This window comes from Xiphophorus hellerii, chromosome 2 (genome assembly GCF_003331165.1).
Source record: "Xiphophorus hellerii strain 12219 chromosome 2, Xiphophorus_hellerii-4.1, whole genome shotgun sequence".
NCBI classification, from domain to species: Eukaryota; Metazoa; Chordata; class Actinopteri; order Cyprinodontiformes; family Poeciliidae; genus Xiphophorus; species Xiphophorus hellerii.
Genome location: NC_045673.1, coordinates 18,411,894 through 18,428,562, shown reverse-complemented (window position 1 = coordinate 18,428,562; position 16,669 = coordinate 18,411,894). Strand labels below are relative to the sequence as shown.

The 16,669-nt window shown below is 37.1% G+C and overlaps 1 protein-coding gene across 2 annotated transcripts in view; it reads left to right on the top strand.

Moving 5' to 3' along the window:
- Positions 1 to 16,669, top strand: part of necab2 (N-terminal EF-hand calcium binding protein 2) — a 104,090-nt gene that overhangs the window by 21,955 nt on the left and 65,466 nt on the right. For both annotated transcript variants that reach the window (XM_032586206.1, XM_032586198.1), the window contains exons 3-5: positions 9,075 to 9,183; positions 13,313 to 13,338; positions 13,464 to 13,561. In XM_032586206.1, coding sequence (XP_032442097.1) covers positions 9,075 to 9,183; positions 13,313 to 13,338; positions 13,464 to 13,561 — 233 coding nt within the window. The remainder of the gene's footprint in view (positions 1 to 9,074; positions 9,184 to 13,312; positions 13,339 to 13,463; positions 13,562 to 16,669) is intronic.

Below are 16,669 nucleotides of genomic sequence, written 5' to 3'. Positions count from 1 at the left end.
GCTTGACCTGTGCTTCAGTGATGACTTACCTCTGTGTGGGGCATATAGCTGCTCTAGCGTGGTGTCTTGTGTCTGTCGGCCCACCGGGGCTTCCTGGGTGCCGATGATGATTGCTGAGTGATGCAGCCCTCCTACTAAAGTTGTCATGAAACAAAAATTTTAAACTCAGTATTGACTCTAAGAAAAATACTCAAGGCAATTTTTAATACTTGTGCAACACTTTTTGTAAGTGCACCGATAAATCGGTCCCTAATTTTAGGAGATTGATGATTGGTCGATCAGATTGGTCTTATCTACCTCAGCTAAGGTCTAAAAATCAGCAGCTGTACTCTTTTGCTCTTCCGTGAGAGGCTTGACTGATAAACCAGTAATTTACACAAATGTGTAAATTATAAATTTACACATTTGTAATTAACAATAGTCAACCCACTGTCACCAACTCAGCAACTTTCTTGCTATATTTAGCAACATTTCAGTAAAAAATCAGTATCGGCCAAAACTAGAATCCACATGTCAGGAGATCATGATTTTTGAAGTTACAGGGTTTTTTCTAGGAAAGAATGAAAACTATTAATCACAACATAAAGGCAATATTTGAACACATAGTGTTTACTTATGTCCTCCTTTACTCACCCTTTTAAATTGCTCAAAAATCAATATTACAGCATTAGCTTGTAGTGTTAGTTTGTGATCTTAGCTAGCACTGCTAGCATGTGGCAGACTTTAACATTTGTTATAACTGAAATATTTTTTTCAGCATCATATTCTGTTCAACTGTACTGAGTTTGTTCATTATGTTTTGCCTTTCGAGTTTGTTTTTCTTAGAAACTTGTGAAGATTTCCATTCCTAAATCCTTAAAAATTTTTAACTTTTTAAGGATTTAAAAATCCTTAAAAAGTTGGGTGTGCAACAGTTTGCACACCCAAACTTTATAACAGTTTGGGTGTGCAAACTGTTATAAACAGTTTGCACACCCAACTTTTTACCACAAGAATACTTTTCAGCCAGACAATGGCACAGGGTTGGTCATTCAAGCTTATTTTATTCAAGCTTTAGATGACACTAGAAGCCTTTATTCAACTCTAGGTGGACAAGAGGAAAGGCAGAAGCACATGCAGCAAATGTCCAGACCGGGGAATCAAACTAGTGACAACTGGGTGCAGGACTGTAGCCTGTATATGAGCCACACGCTTTACCACTGAGCTATGTGGCGTCCAGAACCATTCCAGCTTTTGACCTCCAAAAACAAGGTAGAAAATTTTTCTTGTGTTTTTAGGGGTGATTTAAAATTCTAACGATGTTTTCAGAAATTTTCTTTTTAAACGTGTTATATTTATTAAACGTTAGGGTTTCTTCATGCAGAATATGCAGCTGTCTGCACTTCAGTCTCTGTTGGCGGTTCTCTTTAGAGAGTCGATGGCCCAGTTTAATGACCCAGAGTGTTGAGGCTTTATGCTTCTGTTGTCACATTACCTGGAGCCAGAGGTTCCCCCCAAATCCCCCATCTAAAATGAGCCTGAATGGCTTGTCTTGTGTTTAAATGTTTAATTGGATGTCTGTCCTTATGAAAGTTGTGGATCCAGTCAAGCACAGTCTGCTCAGGTGTTCATGTAAGGATGAATTCATGTGCATTAATGTTGATGTGGTTGACTGACTGGAGCATCAGAAGAAACTAACTGGTTGTAATGTGTAGGTTTATTAAAGCCTGTGTGAAATACCAACTCCCAGTATTTCAGGTGTGTGGCTTTGATGGATGTTGAGGATGAACAGGAACTGACAGCGCCATTCTTCCTCGTCTGTCAGAAGGAACAGATGGATGGGAATGATATATTCACACATCGCCATAAACATTTTGTTTGTCCTCTGCAATACTTAAGCAGAACAATATAAGAATTTGTTGTTTTTTTAAAAAAAAAAACTAAGAAAGTTCTTGACAGAATTTAATAAAAGTGCCTTGGACAAAACTTTCTCATTTTGTCATGTTTGAAATAAAAATAATGTTTTTCTACTAAGATTTTTTGTTCCAGATCAACACAAAGCGGTACATAATTAGGAAGTCTAAGGAACAAGGCACACAGCAAGTGTGATGTGTGTAATCATCTAGCTTTACTCTGATGCCCCTAAAGAAAATCAAGTACAACCGATAACCTTTAAGTCACCACATTGTAAATAGTTAAGTTGTGTGTGTGATTTATTTTCAATATAAATAGAGTTATTATGTGAAGGCATTAATGTTGCTTCAGAGCAATACTGAACACCAAATAACCCAGCAAACAGGGCTGGTTTGATCAAAGCAATCCAGTTCAGAAGACCTGGTAGGACATGGAAATTAATGACCACCAATGCTCTGCTTCCAGTATTTCTCAGCTTGAATGCTAAAACAAAGTCTATTTCTGTGTGTGGCAGGGGATTAATATTTAAATACATTTAAATATTACATTCTAAACAATAATTTAAAGTAGCTTTGTATTCTGTCCTCTTTAATCATATCTATTTTATGAATATTTATTAATTCACTTAAAGTTCTGCATTTATGTTGATTTGAATTATTCTTATTTACTAATCAAGATCAGATCAAGCTCAAAACTGGTGCCATACTTATCCAGTTTTATATGCTCACAGAAAAGTCTCAACCACTATTCAGCCACTATTCATAAATGTTTAATTTTGATTCGCTAAACCATGACAGCTTTCTGTGCAGGTGTCATGACTTAAACAACATAAATTAACTTCACTCACTTTTTTCTGCAGTGCCACTTCTAAATATGGCAACCGTTCTTTTCCTCTAATGAATTATATTCTCCATTCTCCTCATTTGTGCTGCTGTTTCTGTGAATAGACTATCAGGGGAGCTGGTGGGATTCAATGTGAGTTTCAGATGAACTCATTTGTCAACAAGGACCAGATTAACTATATCTGAGTGCAGTTTTAGTGTTTTTTTTAATCCATCTAATGTAAAAAGAAGCCTAACTGTTCCAACTTTTCCCTCCCATATCCCTTCAGGAAATAATTATTTTTAGGCAGGCAAGTGGAGGGAACGAGATATTCAGAACCAAGCAGAAGTACAACAAATGTGTTAGTTGATGACAGATGGAGAAAGCGATGGTTGTTTTCTGAGCCTGGAAGCAGGGTCAGTTTCCCCCCTTGAGTTGCCATGACAACTGATCATGGCAACTCAATGATCAGTTGAGTGATGTACATAATGATGATGTAAAAGACAAAGCGAAGCAAGTAACTACAAAGAAGTACAGTACATCTGTCCTTTTAAAACTTACAAGCCCTAAACCAAAATTAGATTTTTGCAGCAGAACAGTTTTTATAGCAATTACATCATTCTTGTGAAGAGTCAGTATATCCAAAGAATAGGTTATCGTTTTACAGCACCTTGGGATTAAGAAAAGCATTTCACTGTGGGTGAAAAGCCTTGGCAGCGAGTTTACTTTCTCTTTCTTTCGAACAATTTTCCCTCAGGAGAACAGGATAACACCTCCTGACCTCCGAAAAGGGTACAATCTGCATTAAGAATGAAATCAGCTACTCTTGCAGAGCGTATAATCTCATGTTTACAGAGATGAATCAAACCTGAACCTCTTCTGGACTGATATGGTGCCATTAGGCAGCCTTGTAATGATGAGGTGCGTTCCTGGCATTTCCACCGCCTGCAATTTGCTCCTCCACAGATGTGAGGTTATGCAGATCTGCCTTTTTCTGTGATTGGCTTAACAAAGAAGTTTTTAGGTGGGATTAATTTTGGGGCATTTTCAGACTGAAGACCCCTGATGAAACAAGTGGTGTGTTTATGTACCTGATGGTAAGATGAAAGAAAGACTAAGGGTCTCAATTTGCAAAATGTGATTCAATGAATGAACAAGTTACAATGTTTGATTTGAGTTGGGTGTATGCAAGTAAAATGAGCACGTCTAACAATTTTTTATGTTATTTACAAGCATTTTTCTTTGAGTGCTTTGTTTATTTTGAGATTTTCTCAAAGCATATGCTAACATACATGTTAGCATCTCAATACCGTTTTTGTCAAAACACATTTTTAATTAATTACTTCTGTCGTTGTATGCAGAAGTGAACGTCTCCTTTCCAGGTAAATGAGACAAAAACAGAAGAACATTACATGTCAATCACAGTTTGATACCCAACTAGTTTTCAGAAGTGTACAAACATATTGAAATGCCAGAATTTTGTGATATTTTTATTTTTCTAAACTGTCTGACCTTTAATTTACAACTCAAAGCAAATTATCTCTCAGGAGGTACATTAAAATAAAAGCAAACAAAAAATGTTGCAATGAACCTGGTTGCAAATTAAAATTAATGTTTTGTTGGAACGCCTCAGATTGAATTTAAATATTTAGTCGTCTTCGATTTTTGTTGGTCACTATATCACATCTCGACTCCACAGTGTTTCTCAAATCTGCATTGGAAAGATTATCCTTCATTTCTTTCAAGCCATTCCAATTAAAGAACTTTAACATGAATACTTGTTTATAAATATTTATATTGATATATCATAGCTACATTGCAATGATATAAAATAAATTACATGTTGGTTTCTTTAATTAGATTTTTCCAAACAATTTAGCTTCTACATAATGCAGAGAAAAATAGTTTGTAACTCCCACTATTAATATGGACAATAAAACAAAATGCTTATCGCTAATTTGACAATGCTTGAATATCAGGCACCATTTATCAGCCTTTACTCCACTAAGCATGACCGTTTTGTTTTTACATCCATTCATGACTCATTTTTCAGTGTTGCTGTAAATCCTTATAAACCCAAAACTATTTAATACTTGTGAAAGCAAAACCAAGCAGGCAGATATTAAAGCAGGTGCCTCATACTAGTATTACTTTGGAGAGCAAAGCTTTAGGGTATGTTTTGATTTGCAATTTATTTTTTTTTACCAAAATAGGAAAAAGACTCTTTCTTTCTTTACATGACTAGTGACTTTCTGTCAAGGACCAGGCCACTACATCAAGGGATCTTGCTGGGGTTTTTTTTGTTGTTTGTTTTTTCCAAGTTAGTCTTTGTCTTAACAATGGCAGGCGTCACCTTAAACTCTCATGCTACCAGAAATAAGTTGCTCTGGTAAATCTCTGCACTTGCCTTTGTGTATAAAGCACATTTGACAGAAGTCTTTATGGTAACAATTGATTGTAGCATCAAAACATGCGGTGATTTTGCAGCTGAGAAGTAAGTAATCAGCAGATTCAAATCAAAGACCTTCAGTAACTGCAGCTTCGCCTGCATTGCATCTCGTCTCCTCCCTGCTGCTTTATGGTACATTTGTGTGAGTGTGTCTTTTCCCTTGCATTAAAACCATTTCCCTTGATGGACCTTTTTGGACAATAAAATAAAGATCGTTTCAGCAAACGATGCCAGTCTGCGGCGTCTCATTCGCTGGAGGCAGGATGCTGTTGCATCACCTCCTCTGATGATGGTGACTTGCGTGATTTCTGAGCAGAGTGCTTATCTGAGTTGTACATTATTTATGGAGGGGTTTGCTTGGTGAATGCTGGCTGCAGCACCAGGACATGGAGGAGAGGAAGCTGCAGAAATTATCCATGGATGTTGCTCAGCAGTAGCCCTTTGAAGCCTGGCTGTCCTATTAGGAGAATACAAAAAGAGAAACTCCCAACAGAGAACACAGAAGTTGCACATTACATTTGTGTACAACTGCTTTGACAAAAAGAGCTTGAAAATGGTAAAAAAAAAAAAAAAAAATGGGTCAGGAATCAGGAAAGATGTAGGTTTTGTTAGACATGTAATTGAGGAGTGTGTTATGCTTTTGTAAAATGAGGTTAGCATGGTGTGTTGATAGAGGAAAGTGGGGCTCAAAAATGGGTCATAGCTGCATTAAACACCAGTTTTTCTTTTTTTCATGGCTCAGAATGTGAAAACATGGTGGACATCAGTTGAACAGTCACAGTAGGAGTGATGCTGTGGAACCAAGAAGTGACATTTCAGAAGTCACGCCTTCTGTCATTTAAAGGTTACTCCAAGCACACTAAAAGAAAACAGATTTTTTTAGTCTTATTAAGCATGCCACAACATTTTCGAGATATACTCTGCTGTGTGTATCTGTAATAAGATGAAAGAATAGAATGAGGAAAGATGAAGAGAGTTGTGATATTGATAGAGAAGAAAAGTAGGCACTCGAAGGATCAAAAAGAACCTCCCTAAACTACAATCAGTTTATTTTTAGTAAAAACTGACCTGGAGTCAGTTTTCCTCTAGTATTATCTCGGAGGTAAATGTGAATATTTGTCCTTTTTTATTGCATATATATTTGCATTTATGGTATCAGGTTTAGTTTTATTGTCATATAGTAATGAGGTTACACTGCTTTTTGTAAACAACAGATAACTGGAGGGGTATTGCTTGCCAAAACTGAAGATCACAGTGAAGACAAGTTTTAAAAGTGCAACTGAGAAAGTGCAGAGGGAATAGAGGAGGCAGACTTGAAGAGCAGCACAGTATGAACTCCGTCCTTTGTTAAAGCTGCAGTTCCCTTGGCCTCGTGGTTTTTCTGTGCTCTGCAGCGGCCCCAGAGCCGCACCCAGTAACCACACTTAACCATGGACTCACTCTGATGGCAGAGTAAATTAATATTTGATATCAAGCTTTGTATGATGTAGAGACAGACAGGCCAACAGTATAGCTGACACATGTAGATAATGACATGCTGCATAGCTGCCAAAATGTAAAAACTAAATTCAAAAAGCAAAGATACAGGTTAAGGAAGTTATCAAATATTTAATGGACTGGGGTTGACTAAACTATATCTTTAACTTATGTCTTCAATTTTCAATTACTGTCAGGATTCTGAATTGTTTTGAATTTTTTGTTAATTTGTATTTCTGTGTTCCTTAGTTTCTTTTCCTCAGCCTTGTTTCTGTTGAGTCTGGTTATTTTAGTTTATGTTTATTATTTAGTGTCATTTAGAATTTATTTAAGAGTTTATAGGTTTGTGTCTCCTCCTCTTTCCGTGCTCCCACATCTCTCTCGTTTCCTCAGTATGGCGGCTGCTCTGCCTTCACACCTGCAACTCGTTAGCTAATCAGCCCCAGTCTGTTGTTGCATCATTCACTCTATTAGCATTTATACACCTCCTGCTCTCACTCCTTGCCGGAGTCTCATTTTCTACCCTATTGCTCCCTGTGATCTTCCAGGTTTGTAAGTTAGTTATTGAATTTTTTTTTTCATTAAATCTTCACCTCCTACCCGCTGCTTCATTCTGCTCTGCGTTTGGGTCCTACTCCATCTTCACCCTAAACATGACAATTATATTACTTTAAAATCAGAAAATGGAAGATGCATATATTTTTTCTGGATTTTTTTTTTTTTTTTTTAAATTGAACGTAATTGAAGAGTACAAAAACAATAGATCCGTAGAGTTATATAAAGTAGAAATAAATTCCTATCAATGAAAAACAAATGGAAAGTTAAACAAAAAGATGGTTAAAAAACTATCAAAATATGAACTGGAACAGTAAAAAGAATGGAAACATCAATTATTGCCAAATATAGTCATCATTTATTTATTTATTTAATCTAATTAGTTATCACAAAATCAATTTAGACTTTGCAATTTTGGGAAAGCATTAGTAGTTTAAATATAAAATTTACAGCATTTGGCTACACAATATTCAGCACTGTTGCACACAGGCCTGTTGTGAATCCCTTTTCAATATTAACTACTTTCAAATCCCTCCTGCTGCATCTTTGTTTTCTGCTTTACTGTTTTTTCTTTTCTTTTCTAACTAACAGGCAAGGTCAGAAACTACTTTACCAGCCATAAAATGTAAATGGCTTAAACTATAATGTATGCTGTATTGCTTTTGAGGCATTGTAAAAGTGGTGAAGGGTTGAGAATTCTTCTTAAAAAGAATAATCATTTTAGAAAGATTCAGCTAATCAGTCAGCTACGAAAGTTCAGAGCAGCAGATGGCAAGTTAATGAAATAATGCAACTTGCCCTCAGCTGATGTTGCATGAAGGGATCAGACATTAAGTAATGTTTCCCGATCAGTCAGAGGCAGACTGGAGGAGATGATGGAGCAATCCCACTGCAGCTCAGACTGACTGCAGTCTGAGCTAATAAAATTACAACTAATAAAATCAGTTGTAAATTAAAACACATTTAAAATTTTAGAAGTATAAATTTGAAAATGCATATCAGAAAGCTGAAACATGGACGTTTTCAATGTTCGTTACAATTTGGAAACAGTGTGAAACTAATACAGCAGGCAACAGATCAATATCTGACTGTCTATAGGTCAATGGAAAAGTGTATTGATTTTGGTTTATATGTTCAGCTAGAGAAAACTTCTCCTGCTGATCAGAAAAGAGATAAACCCTGGGACTTAATAAAAGGGGCAACACTTTCAGAGGCTGAAGCAGCAGCCATTTCACATTTTTAATGATTTATCCTCCAATACGAAAAAAAAAACACAAATCTATTTTTGACTACGGTGGGAAGCTTTAAAGAAAACTGAAGCTACAAGAAAACGTGGAAAAGTTTTACTGTACAGTGCATCTGGAAAGTAATTAAAGCCTCATTCAAAATTTTTTAATTAATTTCTTTCCTCAAATGTCACAAGCAAATACTGAGAACGAAGGTTTTTGTAGTTATTTCAACTACCAAGAGCAGAGAATCTTATTTCTCCTGGTCTGAGAGTCATTCAGGTACCGTTTGGCAAACTAGACAGTTGTGTGCATTTCCAAATTAAGTCTGTTCAACTGACTTTAAAACAAATGGACTCCATTAAAGCCGTAGAAACATCTCAATGATGATCAGTGGAAACTGTTCAAATTTGAGTTTCAATGAATATGTAAATAGTGATTTTTTTTTTGGTTTTCTGTTTTGAATAATTAGCTAAATATTCAAAAACCTTTCTCCATATTGTCATAACGGGGTATTTGTGTGAAGAATTTTGAGGAAAGAGAGTAATTCAACACAATTTGGAATAAGGCTGTAACATAACAACGGTTAGATCTGCATGATCTTCTTCCTCCAGACAATTTAAAAGCGATTTTGTTTTCTGTTTCTCCTGCAGATGATGGGAAGCTGTCTCTGGATGAGTTCCAGGCTTTCTTCTCTGACGGCACGTTGAACGAGGAGGAGCTGGAGAAACTGTTTCACACCATCGACTCTGATAACACCAGGTTAGCGTGCATACATGAAGCACGCATGGCTGCATGAAGTGATGCCACATACAGAACATTTAGAAATGTGTGCATGTTTGTGTGCTCACTGCACCATGAATTTGCGTGTTGATAACTTATAGGCAATTTTGAAACCAAAGGGTATGTGCACAAAGTTGTTTTTCTGCTCTGCTGCTTCAGTTTGCCATTTGAGTTGTGTGTTTAGGGTGCTGGGGGAAGTGGGTGAGTGTAAGGATGTGGAGTAAAAGATAAAAAAACAAGCAATTTTAAATAATCTGGACAGCATTCTAGTTAGAAAGATATTCAATGTCTTAAGACGTTTGAATTAAAACCAGGTTTCATGTGATGCAAATGAACATTTTTAAATTTTCTGGGGTTGTTTGGCAGGAAAACAACATGACTAAATGAGCAATGCTCAGTCGCACATTTGTTAATCAGTTTTAGGATTACAAGTCTAAAACTGGAACACATTGAGCTGCTGAACCACATGGGTTGGTCTGCACAGCTTCCAGTATTTTTAATGAAAGTATCATTTTCTTTTAATCAAACACATTAAACTCACTTTCATCATAACATCAAAGACCCATCTTGTCTGCACAGCATTTACTTGTGTGTTAAAGGTGCAACTAACATCTTGTTTTGTTTAGTCCAGACGGATGCTTTAATTATTATAGAAACTGTTGTTTTGGCAGTTTCTGCTCTAGCTCTAGCAGTGTGTATTAACACAATACCAAGGTGTTAAGACATCAGAAGTTATATTGCTGCCAATAAATCTGGAGACGTTTATAAGGCCTTTTTTACATGTGAAAACTAGTTAAGACCCTCTGCCCAACAGACAAATTTACCTCGATGCCATACTGCACAATGCTCAAATAAATTGGAGTAAAGCCCACAAGTTCTATGTCAGACTCAACAGGGCTTTGTGAGCCTGTCAGATGTTAAAGTTCATGACTGGAAAATTAGAAATAGTAAAGTATAACTTCTTTCGGAAGGGTTTAAGACAGAACAAGTTTGGTTTTCAAAACTGTGTCAGAGTGAATAACAAAAGTTCTGGAGCAATGACATAGCTCTTATGAGCTATGTAATAATCAAAGTAGTTATTTTTGGTAAATGCAATGTTTAGTTAAAATAAGAGATAATAATGAAACAAACATTTCAGTTCAGCTTTACAGCACAGTGATGTGTGCCTAATAATTTGGGCTTCTTGTAGTCCCTATCAGATATTGAAACTTGGGTCAAACTTGGTCATCCACAGGACAATGATTCCTAACACAGCGCCAAGTATACAACAAAAAGCCTAGAAAAGAAAAGAACCAATGTGTTGCAATGGTCCGAAGCCCAGATCTCAACCTGTTTTTGACTGACTAATTGCATGTACTGAGCCAGGTTTTGGTTCTGGAGGTTTCTTCCCATTAAAGGGGAGTTTTTCCTCTCCACTGTCGCTAGATGCTTGCTCACTATGAGGGACTGCTGTAAAGTCAATGACCAAACGCAGGCGATTGTCTATTGTCACTATGTGTTCATCCCGGAGGAGTGAATGCTGCAAGTTAATGACTCTATGCAATCCGCTGGATTTTAACTAATCTGAATAATAATCTGAGATTAACGCACCGTTTGATGACTGGTATCAATAGGAAGGTGTGTGTAATTGAATTGAAACAACCTTTTGTAAAGTGCCTTGAGATGCCATTTGTTGTGAAATGGTGCTAAATTAATAAATTGAACTGAACTGAATTGAGATGCCAGGACCTTAAGAGCGCTGTGAAGAACAACTGAAACCGTAATGAGATGAAGACGTATGAAAGACATATGGGGCCAAAATTCCTTCACTTCATTCCTTCAGCGTAGGAGAAACCTTAGAGTTGAAATGTGTCTCTATCATTTCAGTTAAATCAACCTTTGCATTTTGGAGATTGTCATATGTACAACACATTTGCTTACATTTGCTGAAATTTTAAGTCCCTCTTGTGTTTTATAGTTTTCATATGTTGTAAAAACGTCAGCGATCCAGTTTCCTCCTCGCCTTTCTTTTCTCTTTCTGTCTTCTATGCCTTCATTATTCCATCCTCCAACACATTAACCTGCCTTGTACATTTTTTGATTTAATTGACTCTCATTAAATCAGTTCATTGACCCTTTATAATCAGCTCATCCATCCTGCAGTCAGGAGAGGTGTGCTGACACAGTGAGATCTTAATAATCAGAAGCCTGACTGTTAATTTACACAAGCTCAAGATCCTGCAGAGCTTTGAATAAAATGAAACCAAGCAGAACAAAAGCTGACCTGTTAGCATTGTTGGAGGGTTGAAGCTGGTCCTGTTTATAAATCCTCCTGCAGGCTTGGCCTTCTGACAGATTTGATCCATCTTTAAATCTGTGCAGTAAGTGGACCATGTGATTGCTGCCATCACCTATGGATGTTGGTCATCTAGCCTCGTGGAGACGGTCTCACTTCATAAGCCTCCTCGCCACAGTGGATGCAGGGCTGAGAAGTTCGAAAGTAGTGTCATGTAGCTACAGATAAGGTTATTGATTGAGTTGAGTGGAAGCAGAAATGGGGATTTGTTTCCCGTTTGAAGCAGGAAGTTGATGGATGGAGAAAGAGGGACGAAGCAGGCAGAGACTGAGCGATACTCGCACCATACTCGTTTTCCTCCCACCACCTTTCAACTTGATCACCTTTTCAATCCATTCTCAGAGCTGCCTGTCTCTGTTTCTGTCATCCTTTTCAAGCTTTCATTCTGCTGTCACTCTGTCCGACACTGCATTCCCCGTATCCTCCTCCTCCTCCTTCTCCATGTGTCACTCACTCCTGCCTCCAGTCCTTTCTACCCCCAGATCTTCATTGCACATCTGTCAGTCTGCCTGTAGTTTCTTGCACACGGTGAAGATTTAATGTTATAAATCTCAGGTAGGTTGGTTTTGGGTCACCAAAGTTCTCTTGTAAATGCCACTGAATGATTCTGCTATTTGTCTGAAATAATTTTATTTTTTCAACATTTGTTCTGTTTTCTATATCGGTATATATTTTGTTTTACATTAAAGGAGCCCTGAAAAAGTTGGCATCACATTAGAACATGACTGATTGCCTTGACAAAGTGTAAATAATTTCAAACATTTCTGGAAAACTTACCGGCTAAAATGTAAGGCCCATTTAAAATCTGTTACTGCTGATATAAGAATAAACTGAAAGAAGATAAGAGACAACCTTCTTCTGATATTCTGATGCTGATCTGACGTTTTAATACTTTTGCAGTGCAGTAGTATTACAGATTGTTTTTCTTCTTTTGATCAATGAAAGGTGAAACTAAATCGTGCGGCTTTAAACATGGACACTTGCTGAAGAAATCAGTTATTTCTGGTCATCAGCAGCTAGCTGGGTCTAGCAATGACCCCTTAAAGAAACTGTCATGATGCTTACGTCTTTTTTAAAAATAGAAGTTTAATTCTCCTTTTGACTTCACTGTGATCGGCCCAGGTGAGATTAATCCAAGGATCTCGCCAAATCACGTAGTCAATTATAGTGGTAATGGCTGTGCAAAAAAGATTGATCTTTTACGCAGAAAATGTGAAACTTTCAATTTCAATAATAATTTAACCTTTTCAAGGAGTGTAAAAATTGCATTTTGTGCTCTCTGAATGACCTGTCCAGGGTGAACCGTGCCTCTGTCCTGGTGACCGCTGGAGGTAGGCACCAGTTCCCCTGGCAACCCCACTAGGGATGACCGTGTAAGATAATCAATGAATGGCTCTCTGGATTTTGTATTGATGCAGAGGTTTGCAGCTCATTCAGCCCAAATTTAACTGGAGATATTCAGGACTAAGATACCAATTCTTAAGCAGGATGACTTGCCATACCATCCTCCTCCTATCACTCAGAGAAATTCTAGTTTGCAGCAGCAAAACATTTACTGCCAAAACAAGTTCCATCCATTGAGCTGGGTTATGACTGTATATCTCAGATTACCATCAGAACATTCTTGAATTTCTCTCCTTCCTCTCCTACTCTTTATTTTCTATAGATCTTGGTAAGACTGCATGCTAAAAACCTGTCCTTTGTTTCTGACCCTGCTCTTCTTTATCCTTTCCTTTCTTCCCATTTTCCTCACCTTCCTGCTTGCTGTCATAGTAATGTAGACACGAAGGAACTCTGTGGTAAGTAATCTGCAAATTCTCATATTTAAAACAAACTTTTCAATTAAAATTCATTCTTTAAAATTGCCCCTGACAAGTGGTGTGTTCCTCTAAATGCTTTGTAAATGTTTGTATGTGCAAAACAGACTACTTTGCCAAGCACATGGGAGACTATGAAGGAGTTCTGGCCTCATTGGAAACGCTGAACCTTTCCATCCTCAGAGCAATGGATTTCACCAAAAGGGTAGGAATGAGGAATGACTGGCATCTGTCTAGACTTCAACTGAGGGGAGATATTTTCCATATGAACTCCAGATAACACAGTCTCACAGTAAATATCACTCTCAGAAGACAATGATATTTATTTAGAGTCCGCACAGTTATTTCAGCTTCAAACTCCTCTTCATTAAAGTTGACTGGTGTGTGGAAACACTAAATAAAAGCCAATCATTATGTAAAAGTTCACAAAATATTCCAGAAAGACGGCACAATAATAAAGCTTTGGATATGACCACTTGGTTATGTTGTTGAATAAGGGACCAACATTGGACAAATTAATACTAGACACTGCTCATATGATATGATAAATTAATAAATATATATAATATGGGTGAAAGTTGTAATAGCTTGCCATAATAAATAAAACAGTGTTGATGTCTTTTTGCTTTGTATTCATGACAAAATCATTTAAAAAAAAACTGTTCCCAGATACTGAAAAAACAAAATGAAATTTCTTATTTTCATCTCAACAATAAGGTTTTATTAAAAAGCTTCTCCTGTTCTGGCATTGAAGCAATTCTAGTTTCTAATGACTTCGAAACCTTATGATCTTTTTACCTTCTAAAACCTTTCATATATAGTTAAACCATTAAATGGTACAGGTCTAAAGAGCCTAAATGACTTACCTAAATAATTAGCTCATTTGAGGCAGTTTTTCATGATATGCATATGCAATATTTACACTAATGATATATTTGCAATATATTCTGCAGGCCTAGCAAAGATTTAAAATCTGGATGTTTTGGTAGTAGAGTAGTTGGACATTTAAAATGCTTAGCTTAACTTGGATGTATATTGATTTAATATGCTCATTTAATATATTATTTTGTGATGGAAAAAAGTAACACTCAACACATTTAAAATAATCTTACTTTTTATATTCATCTAACCTCCTTGCGATGTTTCAAATACTGATTTTATTTTTGCTTCTGAATTTCTAGCACAATTTGTGCAAATTACCACATTTATGTAAATTATGATTTGAAATTGTTGCACAAATGTGTCGTGCAGGTATAATGGGCAATTTAAGATGCAAGCTTGCAGTGGACCTTGGAGCAGAATTGTTAATTTGTTGTCTTTACTTTTAAACATAATGTTCTTTCTGTTACTTTGAGTCCAACTGCAGATATTTGAAATGCCTCCAGCAGAAAATAACATTTCCCTCTGCATCTAATAAACTTGAGTCCCTGACAACCTTTGCCTGGCTGAGCAGAAGCAGCGCGTCCATATACAGCTCCAACGACATACGGTACAATGCGTACAGAGCGTGTTCCCACAGTGTGAAAGTAACGATGTGTGTTTTCTGGCTGGAATCTAATTCTCTCGTTGTTTAAGCTGCAGTAAAATAATGGCACGTCAAGTTTCTGCTGCAGTGGTTTAGACTGTGAGTAGCAGCTGGAGAGCAGCAATGTGCCATCCAAGTGTTCCCCCAATAAGCTAAATATAGCAGCTGCTCCACAGCCACACCTCCTTCATTCACATGTGGAGTATTTGTGTGTATATCTCTATCCTGCAGCTCTGTCTTTATCTGTCTTTTAGCTGCAGGCCATTCAGCAGCACTCAGACACACTAAGGCACACACACTCATCCTTTTACACACAGCCTTCACCTAGTTTCTCTCTAATGAACATTGATACCCTTTGTTTAATCAATCAGTCCAGTGTGTCTTGTTCTTCTACTGTATCACTCGTGCTCTTTTCTTTTCTTCTTCTAAAGCTCATTCAAACTATGCATCCCTCAATCTCCTTCTCTTACCCAGAGTCTCATTATGGGCATGTTAGTGAATTGCAGACAAGGCTTCTTTTTTCCACAGCCACATCATTGCATCATATTTGTCATTCATGCCAGTAGATGATAGATTTTGTTTTGGTGCATTCTGAACTGCAGTCCATCGAGATGGTTTATCTACACACATTGGAATTTTCCCCCTCGACAAACTACACTGGTCATATTACAAAAGGTTTCTTTGAGTCTTTATTTGTTAGGGCTCATTATATTCCCCACCCATATTTTATGAAGGAGATTGACATAAAGAATTTATACCTGCTGATTTGAGCAAGATCCAATGCCAGTTGGCCAGAGTTACTTTAAGTCTTGACAATGCGTTCAAACAGACTGAAAAGTGCCTTAATGGATTCATTTAACGATTCCATTTTTAAATGCAGTTCTTTTGGCGTGCCTTCGCAATGTGACCGGCCATCCTAAAAGAAACGGAACATTTAGAAGTAATGGATTCAGGTTTTCTCCCTCCTGGTTTAACTTTACATCAGTGCAGCATCACATGCTTTCAGTTGACCTTTCACTTAAATTGGTGAGTTTAAGCAGAGAAAAGTCCTAAAACTTGGACATTGGCTGTCAAGGAGATGAATTTACCTCGTCTCGTTCAGGTTGTCATTGGTCTCTTTAGCAAAGCCCCAGACCTTGTCTAAGCCAAGACTTCGTTCTGTTGCAGCAAACTCTTAGTTCTAGGTTGGCATAATAATTTTTTTGTGGGGTGTATTTTCTGTCCTCTCCAGACGGTTGAGGCAGATGGTTGGTCATTTGAGGAAAGGATTTGAGGCAATCTGTTGGTTTTCTTAAATAACTTTTACTTATTTTCTTTTTATGATCCACTGAAACTGTGTGCTTGGGGTTGCTTTATGGGATTAAGTTCCACTCTGACAGATTGAATGTGTGAGTGTGGACAGAGCCAGGACAAATCTAAAATATCTTGCAAAATGACTCACACCTCTTGAACTGTTGTGATATTAAACACTGAAAATACTTTGCTATTTTATAAATAAAAATCTGAAAAGTCTAACTTGCAAGTGGCTTGCACCCCTTTAATTTAGCACCCTTAAAAGTCTATTGTAACCGGTTTCCTTCAGGAGTAATTTAATTGACATAATAGGTCCCACTTCTTGTAATTTAATTTCAGTATGAATTTATCTATTTTTGCTGAGATCCACCACTCAGGTAGAAAACTCCGTTGACATGACAAGCTTTATGAAAGCATTGCGACTAAATTTTACCTCAAGCCAGCAAATTCAAAAAGGTTGCTCTGGTCACATGAGTCTGAACTTACTGCCCAAAT